The 17,885-nt window shown below is 38.7% G+C and overlaps 1 protein-coding gene across 1 annotated transcript in view; it reads left to right on the top strand.

Annotated features, from left to right (window-relative positions):
• The window catches only part of gstcd (glutathione S-transferase, C-terminal domain containing), a 55,867-nt gene that overhangs the window by 8,078 nt on the left and 29,904 nt on the right, over positions 1-17,885 (top strand). The window contains exon 5 of the mRNA XM_038713266.1: positions 1,103-1,196. Within this exon, the coding sequence (XP_038569194.1) occupies positions 1,103-1,196 (94 nt within the window). The remainder of the gene's footprint in view (positions 1-1,102; positions 1,197-17,885) is intronic.

The raw sequence follows: 17,885 nt of genomic DNA, 5'->3' as shown, positions 1-17,885 counted from the left end.
TTTTATTGTGTGTCATGTAATTTGGGGAACTGGCCTTGGTCTTGGCTTGGTCTCGCCCTCCCTCGGTCTTGGTCTCAACTTGGTCTCAGCTCCTAAAAGTCTTGGTCTTGTCGCGGTCTTGATAAACTCTGGCCTTGGTGTTGACTTGGTCTCGATTTGGGCGGTCTTGACTACAACACTAAGTTCTGGCTTTTCACTACAAATCCAACTTTCTGAAATATCTCGCGAAATATTATCCCGACACCCAGTTACCAAAACATCCAGGTCCATTGCAATGCAATTCAGTACAGCAATTCTCTAATACAGTATATGTGTCAAATACTGTATCAATCAGTTTTAATTGCTGTTGTCACTGTCTCAAAAAGGTCCTAGATTAATGAAAAAGAAGTAGAGAATAGATCATTTTTAAGATAATGTAACACAACAGCACACATTTCAGCTCCAGTGTGTCGTAGTCAACACTATTGCAGGGCTCATACAAGTGTTAATATTTTTTTTTTCTTGTATATGTAATTAATTGATGTGACCAGGCCTGGGTAATATGCTGTTATAGGAGGTATGCTGACATTGTGTTTGCAATACCATTGTACCACTATAATACTATCTTTAGTAGTATAGATGTTTGTTTTATAAACCTCGGTTGTTAAATTATGCATTGCTGCAATAAAGTGTTGTAGTGATAATCAAATAGGAATAAACAATTTTTGAAAAAAGCCCCAACATGAAGGACCTGTTATCAGATTTAATTAGGGGCCAACTTGTGTGAAGGCAAACATTTTTCAACAATTACACTGATTTTCTGCCTTTATCCACTGTGCCGACGCGCATGTTGTTCTAACCCTCTTATCATCAAAGGGTGTGTAGAAAGAGCTAAGTGCGGTGTGGGCTGTTGTTCAGTTGTTCTCTCCTGAGGCAGTAAGAAGTGCACCAGCAGTGGGGTTTCCTCGAGTATAGCTTCAGATCAGTGTGACCAAGGTAACAAAGGGCTTGTTCAAGAAAGGTGCTCTTTAAATCACTTCATTACAGCCATTTGGACCACAGAACCTCAAGGCTGTAGAGACGTATCTATAGTAACGGGTGTATCTGTGTGTTGCTCCCCTAGGAAAATGGCATCGAGGCAGACTTCGCTCCTCATCCCTGCCCTGCCTGGACCCTCCCATGGGACAGCTTACCAGGCGCAATCAACCCCACTGAAGGTGAAAGTCAAATCACTGCGTCAAATCATTGTGTCTCTTCTCTTTGCTTTCCCCATTTTCCATTTGCCCTTCTGAAACTTCCACTCTATTTTAAGCTTTTTGGGATTTTTTGTCTCTCTTTTGTTTTAATGGTTTTTTTGCCTTGTTCTTTACGTCCTTCATATTCACCTTCCTTCTTTAAAACCTCTTCCTCTCAACATTTTTACCTTCTTCTCTTTATCTGTATGCATCTACATCACTCCCTACTCCCTCCCTCTTTTACCTTATTACTTGGTCAAAGTAAAAACAAATGCTATTGACTACTATATAAGGAGCAAGAGCGAGGAATGTGCATAAATATTTGGATAAAACCTTCACATACTACTGGTGCCTGGTGATTTTCAGTGGCACCTTGCTGACCCCCCCCCCCCGCATAAAGAAAAATATTAGCCATTGACACATCGCAGAGCTTTCTATTCAGCCGCAGCTGGATGTTTTTCCACATGAGGCCCTCTTATGAATTTTAAAGTGCTTATCTCGATTTGTTATCCTCCTTATGGTGTGGGGTGCAAGTGTGAAATAGGTCTATGACAGAAACGGATTCTCGCACCGCAGAAACACACACAAACGTGCACACACTTTGGCACTTGCAAGTAATGTGCTATGCCGAACTTGTGCGCATGCCTTAGCGGATACTGATTGCAGCGAGTGCAGTATCTAATAGGCAGTGGAAGGGTTGTTGATTGCTACCCCAGGTGACACTGGTAAAGCAAGGAAAAGAAATCTCTGTGTTTCTTTGTCTCCCTTTCTTTTGCCTATATTGTTTTTCTTCTTATTAGTGAGATGTTTGTGTTGGTAGTTCATGTAGTGCATGTGTAGCAGCAATTTATGAGTGTTATTGTTAATTATAGACATTGGAGGAGGTTGATAAAGACACACATATATACATAATATGAATATTTAGATATTCTCTTATATCTTTATTATTGTCTTATGGATTAATTTGATGCTCCCCTTCATTTTAACTTACGTGGCTGATTCCTCCACTTATTAGAGAACCCGGGTAAATGAAAGTGGAAAGGTATTTCATTATTAAGATACTCTGTATATAGTACCATGAGTTTAGCTTCCTCCCTCCTTCATCTCTTTTTGTTAGTGCCTACTACACATCATTACCTCCTGTAGTATCCTGTTAATGAACTACGGTATAACTTCTAGAGTGATCTAAACAAGAACACAAAATAACCCTAAGTAAGCTCAAACTTTATTTCTATAATACCTTTTAGAACCACGGTTACAACCTACTGGTATGGAATGGTTAAGGAGAGAGTATCAAAACTAAATACCAGCTTTTATAGCTACTGTACACTATCATATGTGAGGGTTTGATGTTTTTCTTTGTCACATGTGATAGTAAACTGAATATTTTAGAGTTTTGGAATATTGGTCTAATAAAACAAGCCACAGCCCAAGGTGGTCTATTGATCACCTTGGGCTGTGTGACATTTCATCAACAAAATGTTGAATCGATAAAATAATTGATAATGAAAATACTCGTTAGTGCAGCACTAATTAATATCACTCTTGTTTTTTTTATTAATTCAACATAACAGAACATGTTTTTGTATGACATTTATGTTCTGATGGTGCGAATATTCCCCACATATCAATCCAGTATCATCTCAGTAAAAACTGTTTTAATTGGTTTATTACTTATTACTAACTGGGGCTATATATAGTGCAGCCAGGCAATATTAGGATTGGTGACACTCTTTAAAAAAACCTTTGTTAGTATATCTGTAAATTTGGGAGACTTGCCCTTCTGCATTGTCTTAAAATTGGGGGACCATTTATAAAAAGGGCTCCGAGTAGCAGACCCCTGACATATCTGTGTTTGAGAGTGTTTTCCTGTAATAGTAGTACAGTACTACAACTGAACGTCAGCACTTTAAACTGATAATCACTGTTTTATTTCAAGTACAACATGCTGGTATAGAGTCAACACAATGAAAAACATTGTCTGACTGCTTTTTGAATGCACTGCACTAGTTGTAATTTTTACAACCATTCGTAGCCTATTAATGTATTCCCACAGTGCTACTTAATCATCTGTTTCTATCCCACAAACCCCACTGACATCTACACAGAAGTGCTCTTCATGATGTGGGCAGTGTATCTATTCTGAGAATGAGAATCACAGAGAGAGGCTAGATTTTAGCTGTCCCACTTTTGTCGACACTCTGCATGATAAACGGCACTGTTGATATCTCCTTCTGCAGTATTGGGCTGGTAGGTAGGTAGCCCCTGTGTTTCAGTACTGTGTAATTAAAGAGGAGCAGAGACGAAAGGCAGCCAATTTGTCCTATACCCCAGCGCGTGGGCTTTCCCATCTATCTGTTCCTACAGTATACACAAATGGCTGCGCACACGCCCACACGTACAGTACTACAGGGAAAATTGCAGTATTTTCCCCTTACGTTTGCATAAATATTTCCATACCTGCAAAACTAATATAACACACACTGTATTGGATTTAAAATGAAACAATGACTAGGTGGTTTAAGTGCTGACTTTCAGCTTTGAGTGTTTACATCCGCATTCAGTACAAATTTTAGGCATCTTTCGGAAGGGTATAAAACATTACAATTTGCACGCCCAATATGGATGTGAACACCTCCAAACGCCCTTAAAGCTGAAAGTCAGTACTGTAACCTTGAAGTAGTTCTTTCATTTAAAATCCATTATGCTGGGAGAGAGCCGAAACTACAAACAATGTATCACTGTCTTGATACTGAACAATTCTCTTAGACTTATAGTACATAGCTACTTCTGCTAACAGATAAGACAATCACACATTCATGCACCTCTAAAAAAAACAATGCTTTATTTATTTTATATATTGCTGCAGTCTGTTGACCCAGCTAATTGGCATTCAGTGGTAACAAATGCTACACACTGATGCGCAGGTATGTACAATCTATACAGGAACAGAAGGACCTTTGTGCATGGGAGCTTTAGGTTTTTGCCCTTCTTGTGTAGCGGGCTGCTTTGCTAAATGTGGCGAGGGCTGTCTGCAGACAGGTAAACAACCGTGTGAACACAGGGGCCATTGTACAGAGCAGCCAACCAATTGTCTGTAGTTCTCTTAATAGAGGGAGGAGGGGAGGTAGTGAATAAAGCGGGTTGGAATGATGGAGTATGTGACAGTTGGAGATTGAGATAGGGGTGAGACAGCATGAAGAGAGACAAGGGTTATCAGGAGAAAACAAGGCAGGGGAAGAAGGGTGAACGAGACAATCGGCCATAAAAAGGCAGGGCTGGTGTGGAAACCGCATACTTGTCATGCTTCAGACATGCTGCTATTAGGTCCTCAAGGGTTGTTTTGGTACAAGAAGATGAGATGATTTCCCCTGTCTTTGTCTTAGGTTACAAGAGTATGACAGAAGTTGAACTGCTGGAGAGAAAACAAGCTCCATTTGTGTCTGTCTCCCTGCTTGGACTACAGCAGAGATTGAGAGTTTATTCTTACACTTGTGTGATTAATATTATTAGATTTTTTGTGTGTGTGTGTGGTTTGGTATACTTAAACAATGTACAGTACCTTGTGGTTATTTGAAGATATGTTATCACCAGTGTTATCCCAGTCATAATACAACACCTTGTGTTTTTTATACAGATTTAACAAGCTAGACCTAATGTGTTAATTAGTGAGCTTTAGAGGTGATGGTAGATTTTGTTACCTCAAGATAGAGCCAAGCTAGCTGCTTCCTCCTGTTTCCAACTGGTTGTACCTTCATATTTACCGTACAGACGTGTTATCTATTTTCTCATCAAACTCTTGGCAAGAAAGCAAAACGCTAATTTCCCAAAATGTTTGCCGCCGCCAAGCAATAGTACTTCTTAAACAACGCATCGATGAATCGTTGAAATAATCTATAGAAGCTTTGAATACTTAAATCATCGTTAGCTGCAGCCCAACACACAACACTGACATATTATCACCTTTAAGAACTTGTTAGGAAATCCACCTGGCAAAAAAACAGGAAAAAAGTGTTCAACACTGAATTTTTTGCTCTTAACTCTCAATCATGTGATCCATACTTAATATACATTTTTTTTATAGCTGCTTAAAGAACTTTGTTATCTTTTCTGCTCTACTAGAAACGTTAATTATCAAATTAATCTAAAGTTGTAGTCTGAAGTCTTAAAACGCAAAATTTTTATTGTTGTCAAATAGCATCACGCTTTTTGAATAGTGCGGTGATGGCTGTTCAGGATTATCATGGCCATGCAGTGTTAAGTGGTTTCACAGCATCCTGAGGCAGAATTAAAAGGTGGTTTTTGAAGCCGTGTTGCTTCAGCCGAGCTGGAACTTCCTACTCCTTCGCAGACATCCTCCTGCATCACCATCTTCTTTGTAATTTAAATCCCAATAGAAATGTTAGCCCCACCAGAAGTCTTAACCCACGCTTTTCAGCGCTTTGCTGGTTTTCTACACCATCCAAGTCTAATGAGTAGTTAAACATCTGTTATGTTAAGCTTCCAGATACCCCTTAGATGCTTAGCATATTGGTTTGGAAATAGGAAGATTTTTCTGTAAGATGCATCAAACATGGAATATCAGTCCAATAATTTTTGTATAATAATAATAATTTTTTTCTTTTATCCAAAGCAACTTACAATTGCTATACATGTCAGAGGTCGCATGCCTCTGCAGCAACGAGGGGTTAAGTGTCTTGCTCAGGGACACAATGGTGGATGTCTCAAAGGCAAGCATCGTATCTATGCGCCATCACCACTTTCAAAAATTTTGTTATGTAGGTGGATATGAATTTAAAGATGTTAAATGTGTTCTGACACAACATTGTCGATTTCATCCCCTGTTAAATCAGTTTGGCTGCCTGTAATGGGTGTGATTTCCCCTCAGGCACATAATCTGACTGTTACTGAACTTAGATGAAGATAATTAGCTAGATTGGATTCAAGTCCAGATTTATTAATTTCCCTTTACATTTTCTTAATTTTCTTTGACTAGATATTGACTGGGTGTCGTAAGGACACAGTGCATGTTCTCTCAGCTGCACTTTACTAGTGCATTATCATTAACTTTAAGTTAAGGAATATGGCAAAGATTACTTCCTCACACTTATTGAGCATTGTTTCTTTAAGAGCATCATGACATGACATCCTTCACATTTCATTACTGTTTGCTGTTACAGTTAACATAGTGTTTTTAATCTGATTTATAATCAGTTTATATCTGTAGAAATAATTATCTTTACAAATTATATTCGTAGTAGTAAGGGTGTCTCAATAAGAGATCAGATCTGAAGATCTGATCAGAGAATCATGGGGCTACCGATCTTCATATCTGTTTTTCTGGAATCAGGAAAGAGTTCCACTCTTAAACTTAACTTCATATCACAGCCCTTGGGCCATAATCCTATAGTTGAAAACCACTGTCTTAATCTGTATTTCCCCTGAGCTCTGTGGACCCTTCTGTTTTGGTAATGAAGCGGACCGTTGCTGTGGCTTGTCACAAGTTCACCCATCTATCTATATTCCAGCCCTCAGCTATGGTCATGAACTTTCAGTATTGAATGTAAGAATTTGATTAGATTTTATCTCTGTGGATCCAAGGTTAACCCATCTTAAAGATGTGATATTATGCTTTTTGGCTTTCCCCCTCTCCTTTATTGAGTTATATATCTTTTTTTGTGCATGTAACAGGTTTGCAAAGTGAAAAAGCCCAAAGTCCAGCCTAAAGGGAGTTCTTTCTCCCACAGAAAGCTCTGCTCTCAACCACTTGAAAACGGCTCATTTGTAGTCCAGCCCTTCACTTCCTTTACTTGTGACCCCGCTTGCCAAGCGGCTAGCGGGGTCAGGCACGCCCTCAAATCAAGCTAGTCTGAGCGGAGGCCCCTTGGCTCGACTCGCCTTTGTTTGGTTTTCCATTGTAGAAATGTTGCACCTGTACTTTTTTTCGTATCACCTCCGTCAAGGTTCCAAGCGAGCTGAGGGATACTAAAATGTAACATGAAAACACGACTGCTGATTGGTCAGAGAGAATCGTCAGTATTCACTGCATCATCATTGCGTGTGCCAGACAGAGGCCAGCAACAGAAAGTTTTAATATTTTACAGTTTTCGTATGGAATTTCATCACTAAATCAAACACAGTGAAGGCGGAACAAAAACGTGCTTGAATATTATATGAAGTGGCTGCGGGGGAAGCCTGTGCCAAATGCCAGCTGTGTTGATCGCTGGTGTGTTTGTCGCATTGACCATTACGTTGTGGCAGTTGTGTGTGGCGTCACTATGACGACAAGCTACGTACTATCTCTGGGTACTATCTGCAATGGAAAACGGAGCAGGGCCGAGTAGAGTCTATCGATTTGCGCTATGGTAGCATAGATCGTCAGAACGCCGGCAACAGTTCAACGTTTAGTCCTAAAAGACGATGCAACTCCGACTCTGTTTGGGCCTGGAAATTCACAATCACAGCCTGTAAGTATGCTTTATTGGTTGTGAATTATATTTAAAATAAACGCGGCTATGTAACGTTAACTTCAGACTGTTCAAGTGCGGAGTTGTCGTAAACGTTGGCTAACACAGCTAAAGTTATAGCTATAATGCTAATGTTATACCGATGTGAAAGCTACTGAGCAAACGTTCAATTTGTTTGGCCAATTTTTATTGTAAAATTGAGTTGAAATATGGTGATTTTTGTAGTGGTTTATGGTAAGATGTGGAAGAATGATGTTGGGGACTTGTAACTTATACCATCTGCTAGGTTATGGGCGCAGTCTGAGGCGGCTTTGATTTGGATCACACTCCCTTGTTTCTTACGACCCGCCCTTCTCTGCGCATGTGCAACTCCCAACATAGATTTTGTACAAGTAAGATGCATCACTCTGTAGCTCAAGAGCGGAGCGTACAACACATAGGGTGAAAAGAGGAGCTGCAGTATGAGAAAAATATGGTGTTTTTGGAAAATTAAACCATGTAAACCTGTTCTGGTACAACCCCTAAATAAGATTTTGAACCTGAAAATGAGCACAATACCACCTCTTTAAGATACAAGAGCCCATAGTCATCAATTAAAATAAACCCTGACATGGAAGCATCCATAGCAATAGAAAATATGTCTATAGTTTTTTATTTTTTTTACCTAGATGTCATTATATATCCAATTCTAGGAAACCTTAGAAATGTGGTCGATTTAAACATTTTGGTTTAACTCTTGGAGCTTGTGTACTACACTTCAGTCTTCCAACTGAATTGGAGTCTGTGCACACGGCTGTTTTTTCCTGTCCAGCTGTCAGGCTGAATGGAGCTCCGCTGAGAGACACACAGCAGGCTTAGTCACAGATCTGTTTAACTACTGGCCTGCATATTACCACATCAGCTTAGTCGAGAGATTATGTTGACTGATTCTTTCTCTCTCGCTCCCTCTGTGTTTTTCTGCAAATGCATGAGTGTTTTTTGGGTTTGTTGTGAGTTCAAAACTAGTGACAAGGTCAAAGTCGAGACATAGGGCAAGATCATTTTTGAAGAAAAAGTCTGTGTGCTTGTCAGATACTTGTCAAACGGTGCCTGCCATCCTTCCTTCTGTCAGACAAATGTCATGGGTAATCTAGATGGAAGATTAGTAGGCTGATTTTCCTCTACGTACACACAAATACATTCTACTTATACCAGTCCTCACTGATTTAAGCTGACTTTAATTGAGTCTAATTGAAGTCTGTGTCCAGTTTTCCAACTTTTACATATAACTTACTGATCTAATCACCTTTCAGAAATTCAGCTCTCCCACTCCAAATGCTTGTAGCGAATGAATTATTCCACCTCAGAGTGTCTTGTAGAATGTTTGATCTGGGAATCTTAGGGTTGCAAAGGAAGATTAGTAGGAAGGGGTCTCCAAGTGCAAATGTGCCAGACAAACCTTGAACCCCTTTCACACATGCGCTTGAGACAGGACAGCGGACTTCTAAATTTGTGAGCACGGGGTCAGCATGCTAACATTAGGGGTGGAATCTCTGGGCACCTCATGATTCGATTACGATTCAGAGGGCTGCGATTATAAAATGATTATCGATGCATCTTGATGTATCGTTTTTTTTCTATGCAGGATCTCTGGATAACTACTAAGCTTTTAATTTGCGCATTAAAATCCAAAAGAAACATCTCTTAATTAGCTTAAAAGGATTAGCATGCAACCCTAATTTACTCCCTTAACCTCAACTCCATGGTTCTTTACTTCTTTAACAACCAGTTGTCAGACTCCTCAGAAAACTGAAATATAATTATCAGGATGTACAGTATTTATACAGGACAGAGCTGTACACCACTTTAGTCTAAGCTTGTACCTGATGTTCTCAACCCTTGACAAGTAGGAAAGTTAGTAATGACATACAGCTGAGCTATTTAATATTACTTCGTTACTAATTTAGCTAACGTTACATAACAGCCAAAAACTTGCTTTAAAGGGAAGATGTTAGCTAGCGCCAACTGCCTTCCCTTTTCCAGCAGTTGGGGAAACTACAGATTTTTATTAACGGACACACTGACCTACGCTGCACATTTACTACCAGACTGAAACTTACTGCTGATATTTTTTCCGCTAACTTTCACCGTCATGTTCGCCTGTCACTCTCTCTCAATCGCTCGGCCACACACACACACACAGGATACACAGAGACAGAGATACAGATACAGAGAGCTCGCCAAGTGTTGAGTGTTAAGTTACTGGGTGTTAGTGTCATCACTGGCACATTGTTATTAATGATTGTGTGACATTTAAGTAGGGTGGTTAAGTTATTCATGCCACAGCGGCGGTGTAATGAATACAGGGGGAACACTCTCTGTTATGTGCCCAGTCCTGGCGCTGCACTTCCACAAATTCCACCTTTTGCATTCTGTCAACATTATGTTATCAATTAACATTTAATTAATCGACATTTTTTTAACTTTGTTATTCGAGTCAGAATTGTCCATGTCCGCATCGCAATGCATCTAAGACTCGATTTTTTCGCCCACCCCTAGCTAACATGCTCACAATGGCAATGCTAACATTCTGATGTTTAGCAGGTGTAATGTGAACCATGTTTAGTTTTGCCTATAGCATGCCAAAAATTGCTAATTATTACTAAACAAAGTATAGCTGAAACTGACAGTAATGAGCTCATTGTGGTGCTAGATGAAAAGTCAGGGAATCATCATCAATGTTATTACAATTTATCCTGAAGGGGACGTGGCAGTACCAGACTTCATGGCAATATGTCATGGTTGTCAAGACATTTCTGTTAAAACCATAAATCTTAACCTTATGGTTGTGCAAAATTAAAAGTCAGGGGAGAAGCAAAGTCAGTGGATTTTATTGTCTGGGCACCATGAATTTGTACAAAATGTTTCAGCAATCAGTCTAGAAGATGTTGAGATTCTTCACTGGATAAATAAAGACTTTTACCTGCTGGTGCTAGATGAAAAGCCAGGGGAACACCAGGATTACTAGGCTTCATCTTCTGGAGACAATGCATGTCTCTACAAAATTTCATGGCAATTCATGCGATAACTGTTGAGATATTCCTGTCTGGTGAGGTCCGACCGACCAACCAACATTGCCGTCCCTAGAGCCACAATGCTAGCTTGGATGTGTGAATGTGTGTTCAGAAGTTCTGTTTGCCTTAAAGGAGAGGTGTGTGTTTATGGGTTTTGCACATAGAGCTGTGGGTGTATATGTAATTAAAGGCAAATTGCCTGTTATTAAAACTAGAGACCAGAGAGTTTTTTGGACGAGCTATGTTAATACAAATGCAAAGATGTGATTTTAGAAAATGCTGTTATTGAACATTAGTGGGGATATCTGTTTGTACTATGTGCTGGCACTTGGCTAGCACATCATTCCCTTGGGCTTACAGCTCCAAAGAGCAGGCTGTGACTCCCAAATCACTCCTCTCATTCTCAATTAATTGAACTCATTAGAGCCTTTAAATTGGAGATTTAAAGATATGCAGTAAACATGGGACCAGGCACAACAGGCTACTAGCTTTGTTACTCCCAATTAGAGGGATAATTGGCACTTTATTTCTACAATTCAAGTTCAAACACATTCTCCCTGGAGGGTTACCGCAGAGTTTCACTATTTGCAGTGATGTTTGAGTTGTGCCCATTTAAATGCAGAACCACTGGCTGCCTCCATGATGAGCTCCTTGCAAATGTCATGTCATGAATATTCATTTGTCTCCTTAGATTTGTTTTGTTCTATAATTTCTGGTGAGGCATTGCGGTGAGGGTATGGAGTGGGGAGACAATTTGCCTAACCCTCAGCCAGCTTTCAGCTGGTTTTGGATTACATAGTGTTTCATGCACCATTTCACTACACTCATAATTAATTACTGATTAGTGTTTTTAGCCCTGAGCAGAATGTAAAGCCTAATCTATTCTTTGCAGTCCTTTCCTTTGGAGCACAGTTTAACACGCTCTGTCAATTAAAATCTTGTATGTTTGGAACATATAGATGACATTTGAAGGCTGCCTCATCGAATGTGTTAACTTTTCTGTTATCTTTTGATTGTTGACACGTTTTGATTTTTTCCTTCATAGATATAAAACAAGTGTTTTGGTTTTTTGTCTCAATGGATGTTAAATAAAATTAAAAGATAGATCAAAACAAAGATAAATTAAAGAAACTCATATTACATTTTCAAGATTGATTGATCTGTAACATATTCCTGCAACATTTTATCATCTCAATAAAAGGTGTTCTCAAATGCTCAGAACTTATCTATCTATGACAAGCATTTAACAAGTTTATTCTTATTTAGCTTTTTGCTTTTTAAGTTGAATGAGAGAAATAGATGATGTGACATAACATGCCATGGTTTTAGCCCACACTCATGTGGTTCTTTTTAAAATACATTATCATGCTATGACTTTGTGTACTGATACATCAAGTGCACAATGAATGTTTTTTGTTTTGGCTGAGAACAAACTGACAGTTAGCTATTCCTCGTTTCTCTTTATATGTAAACTGCGCCAAAACAAGACCAAATGTTTTGACATTTTTACCATTGTTGTTTGTAGATTTCTGTGCAAAATATAAGTGATAGAATCTCTTGTACTTGGATGAGAAAATTAAATCACCTTGTTTTACCTTATACACATTCGTAAAGCTGAACTAAAAAAATAAATCAAAATACTTCAAGAATTAATAAAACTAGCAAATGTGTGAACTTATTTTATTAATACGGCATTAAAACAAGGAAAGTCAAGAGAAAGATTCCAGTGAGGTGAACAGTTCTTATCCTGAGTTACATGTGTAAAGCAGAGGAATAAGTGAAAGTTACATCCAGGTTTGATGAATATATTCCTCAGCGGTCATGAACAACCCAACCCAGTTACCCAAATTAGCAACTCAAAGTTTAAAGCGGTAACAGGATACTTCATTTGGAAAGATCCTCAGTATTTCTGTCAGTTTAATTTGCACAATTTGTGGCTTGGCATGTTATGTAATACATGTTCAGACTGTTGTTAATTACAGGAGATACTTTACAGCACAGGACTGAGTAAAAAGCAGTAGTATGCGTTTGTTCTTTTATGTTTTTCAGTTTGGTTTATTTTTCCTTCTTTTTATCTCTCCTGTGTAGTTTACTTCATCTATTCCTCTGTGCTGGTTTATTTCTCTATTTATTTTGTCTCTGCATCTCCTGCCTGCCCTGCATTCTCATTACATTTTTAACCTTTTCACATTTTCATCCTCCCAGAACCTCAGCTATACGCACTGCTATGGCATGAAGTGCATCATTTTTTAAAATTTATTTTCAAAAACTCCTGACAACAGGATTATAGTATTTTGCCATTCTCATCACTACTGTGCGTGTGTCACTTTTGTATTTGTTGTTCCTATCCCAAACGCTCAAACACAGGCTCAAGGCTTATTATTATGTTCTGTATCAGGTGAAAACTATAATAGATGAAGTGTCATATTTGGTTTGAGTGTGTACTGTGAGATGCACTTGTGTTCCGGGGGGCAACCTCCCCCTGTGCCCACATGTAATTTGACTCAAAAGAAGGTCCTTTATGGATTTCAGCATATATGTCTCAGTTGTCTGTGTTCTATGTTTCACTGTTAGATGAGTTTTGCCTTGTTTCTTTTGTTGGCTTACACTGCTATATTGAGTTGTCCCAGTGTGTGTGTGTGTGTGTGTGTGTGTGTGGTAGTGTGTGTTTTGTCTATTTCTGCATCTGCAGAGCATTTAACAATAAACGACAATCACCTAAGTTGCAAGGGCCTCTTTACTGTAGCGCTATCTTTTCACATTCTGATAACTATTATGGCTTTATATAATCAGCTACAACAGTACATAGCTATAACTGTACATATGTGGATGTTAAAATGTGGACAGCCACTAAAAACCTGGAAGTTATTGGCATAAAGGTGTCTTTTTTTCAACATTTCATATTGTATATAAATTTTTTTTGTTTTGTGTTTTTGTAGCAAAGCAAGTTGGCCATGAGTTGGGAGGTCTGCAAGAATCCAAGAGTAACAATAGCTTAAGTATACAGGTGGCTCAGTATGACAAGATAATGATTCATCCAAATCCTGCTCTAATTATCCAGAGGGCACATGTAGCGTTTGTGGCAAATCTGCAATCCCTTGATTCTCGTCCCACTTTCTTTCCTAAATACGAATATCTTGTGGGGTGCCAAGATATTTGCAGAAATAATAAGGAAATAAATACATATTGAGACCTAGTGTACACTTTCCATCACTAAAATAAAATGTATATTGTGAATAATACTAAAGGGACAAAGAGCTGCAATGAAAACGTTCCTTTCAAACACTAGGAGTCTCCATCTGCAGTGACAATATAAGCTTAAAGCACAGAGTTGAGAATCCCTTTATTTCTCTCAACAGAGGGGCCCTGGCTTTGGAAACCCAAAGTTTATGTAAGAAAACCAGAAGGAGCAGGGACACTAGCTGGCTGGAGTCCAGCCAGCGTTTATTTATCCTTGAGTTAGCACTGCAAGGCTAGGGCTAAAAGCCATACTGGCTGAAAGATTTTACAAAGATGGCAGGCCAAAAGAGGTTGACACAGACCTCCACTGATGCCAGCATTGTGCCACTTACTCCCTGACTTTGACAGCTCCGGCAGAGTACAGAGAGCAAGGGATGAAGGGGAGGAATGTGCACTGAATAAAAACAAACTACCTAGTTTGAAAGAGCAATTGTGGGGGGAGGTTTTCAGGAGACATAACAGGAACTTTTATTTTTAGAAAATATTTATTCCATTCATACTATTATTAAACATAATTATTTTTTATAGACAAAGCCTTCCATGGTGCAGAAGGATATAGGTAGACCATAACAGTTAATCAACATTGTGCATTATTACAATGTAAAACCCAGTCCACAAACTAAGCCAAATCTTGTTTTTTCCCTGTGGACATGGTTTACCGATGTGTCCGCTTGTAGTTTGCCTCAGGTAATTCATTCCTTATTTGAGCTGAGCTGTGAATGTGTTGGTCAGAATCAGTGATGTTCAGTCATACAAGTCCTCGACAGCATTATTTTTTTTCTCTGCCCATGGCAAATACAACTTCACTGACAGGACATATCGATTGCAAACTCCCCAAGTTTTAAAGCAGAGGAGCTGCAGTCTATGTTGTTTTGCCATGTCCACTACAAACAGTGCAGTGAACAGCACTCAGGAGACATGTAGGAGAATGGTAGCCAAAAGGAGAGGCTCAGCTCTGTCTAGTATGCATTTGCCAAAATGAAAATGTCATAGTGTGATTAGCTTGGCCAAAACATGCAATATTATCTTCTATAAATGTTGAAATAAAATGGAAACAGCAGATATGTGTTGTTGAGCTGGCCAAAGTGTTGCCTTTGGTTCTCTTTTAAAACATTTTCAGTAGTTTTCAGGAAAAAGCATTTATATTCCAGCAACATCAACATTCTCTTCAACAAGTACTCTTTGATGATTAGTTCTGTTGCTATGATAAATACGAGGGATGGAAAGGCTTTTTTGTTGTGCATGCTGTCAGTTATTTTGTCCAGTGAACCGTCAAAAGACTGAAGGTCTCTACATTTAGACACTTTGGCATGTGACAGCACATAACATATGGGCTTAAAGGCAACACTTAATTTTACAGGTCTGCAATAATTGCCTTTGAAGTAAGGTTAATATATTTGGCACTGGGTTTGCTTTGCATTCTTTCTTGTCTTCGAGAGAACTTAATAATTTCATACTAATTGTGTAGAACATAGACACTTTTCTGACACTTGGTGTGGTGTTGAGTTTATAAGCAGTTGCGGATTTCCAGAGAAATATCCTTGAAAGAACCACACCACTAATTAGAAATAATCATTCCAGGAATCTGAATTTTAATTTCAGTTCAAGTACCCAACCGATTGGCATTTTTGAGACGGATAAATGATTTTGATATTTGTGGATTTGAAAATCTGATATTCTTTTCAGAAACACATAACATAAACAAAGATTATCCCTAATGTTCATTATGTGTAGCTATGAGCCCTCAAAATGACATAAACTTTTTTTATTGTTGTAAATAGTACTTTGAACAAAATAGAGCTGATTGCTGTGTTTTGTTGTGGATTTGTGGCAGTCCAAACATGTGTGGTGCCAACAGGGAGTTGCAAACTATGCAATGACAACACTCATAACATAATTGTAGGATTCGTCTTCCATCTCTGTTTCTTTTTTAATTGTTGTTTATTGGCTGTTATAAACACTGATACCGATTTCTCTGCAATTAGATCATATCGGTTGATTATCAGTCAGGCTCTAATCAGTTCCTTTCAAGGAAATTATAAGAGACTATGGGATCTGGAAAATAAAGTGTTACTGGCTTAGGTTTGCTAGCATTTAGGGCTTCAACAAATGGTTATTTCTGTGATTTATTTTTTAGCAGTTTGCGCCCATCGCAAGTTTCCAAAAGCCAAATGTGATTCTTTTAAATCAGAATGAATTTAATTTGGTATAAAATTTGGAGAAACAAGCTAATCTGTGACCAGCAATTATGAAAGGATTATCAAAATCGACATAGGTAAATGTTCTTTCAAGCGATAAGCTAATTTATTGACAAACTTTTTAACAGTTCAGATTTTTATTGGGATAGCTGATGTCATGCTCTGTACACGTATACAGGTAAGTAGGAGAGCAAAATTGATGTCTCGGTTTGGTTGTTTGCCCATTTTGAAACAAAACAGTGCTGACAAATTAGGTATGTGCTGTGACCTGTAAGAGGGACCATGGGAGTTCCATAATTATGCAGACCTCTCGCCTACAGCCTACGCCTGGTCATGTTTTGACAGACATTCCAAAGCTGTTGAGGGATGCGCAGTGAGAAGTTTTTTCCTCTTTATTTTTTTTTTGTCTTCATTACCTTTTCATTTTTCTTGTCATCACAGTCTTACGCAAACACATTGAAACATTTCAGTGACTGCTGCTGTGAAAGAAAACTGTCGGTTATTTTTTGACACCTTGTCAACAATTGGAGCTTTCAGTATTATGAATGTTTTTTTCCCAACATGATTATATTTAGTCACTGCTGTAAGTGTAGTGTTTGGCTGTGTTGCCTCAAACCTCCAGCTCAAATACCTCACAGCAGAATTGCAGTTTTGTTTTGTGGTGTTGCAGTTTTCAGGACTTTTCCTTAAAACACTAACACTGCCTGGAAAAGGACTGTGAATTTTGATTTCTCTACTTACTTGTTATTAATTACAGTCAGCACTCTGCAAAGATGTGCCAGAGTTAATTTCCTCATGCTTTGGTCCATAACTTTCCATAATGAAGAACATATGGCCAAATGTAAGCTTTTCTGCATTAAGTGCCAACAAGCCATTTTAAGTTTCAGATTATGAAGACACTGCAGTAGTAGGTGTAGTCCATGCCAAGGTAAAACTAAAGCGCTGCCAGCTAAATATTGTGGCCATTTAGGAAAACACAGGTTACTGCCAGAATCTTGTCATATAAAAAATATGTTGAAGGTGCCTTTAACTGTGATACAGCATTTTGGGTCACGCTTTAGAAATGAATGCCATGCAAAGCTAACAAATCTAACACTGAATAGATAAACTCATTTGTTTGTTGGCTTGTATTTAAAAAATGTCTCTTTTTGTGTTATTGTCTGTTTTTTCCTTCTACACCTTCACATTAGTATGAGAAAATGGCTACATTTATATAGCGCCTTTATCCAAAGTTCTTTAAAAAGTTTTTGCCGCTCATTCACCCATACGCTCTGATGGCAGCAAGCTACTCTGAAGGATGCTGGCCAGTGTTAAGGACACCTTAACATCTAGACAGGAGGTGGTGGGGATTGAACTGTCAACCCTGTGATCAGTGGACGCCACCCTTTATGTCCTGAGCCGCAGCCACCCCACCAACCAACAGGTTTCTGTGCAACGTCATCACAGAGATTGTTGCGCTACCAGGGGGCAGAAAGCAGTACTCTGTCTTCGTGGAATATCAGTCTATGCGGCATATCTAGCAGCAGTGTTGTGCAAATTGCTCAGACATTGTAAAGAGTTACATTTTACTTATTACTCCTTTAAAAAGTAATAACATTACTTATTAATGGGTCTTAAACGTTAGTTAGGATGCGTTACTCGTTAAATTATTACTCTCAAACTCCACACCACCGCCCCATCCTTAAAAGTGACGGAAAACCTGTTCAAAGCAGC

The sequence above is a fragment of the Micropterus salmoides genome, unplaced genomic scaffold, assembly GCF_014851395.1.
Source record: "Micropterus salmoides isolate LMB-PRFRI ecotype aquatic unplaced genomic scaffold, ASM1485139v1 Ms_hic_scaffold_12, whole genome shotgun sequence".
In the NCBI taxonomy this organism is placed as follows: Eukaryota; Metazoa; Chordata; class Actinopteri; order Centrarchiformes; family Centrarchidae; genus Micropterus; species Micropterus salmoides.
The sequence above is the reverse complement of the archived record's forward strand: the minus strand, read 5'-3'. Positions and strand labels throughout refer to the sequence as shown.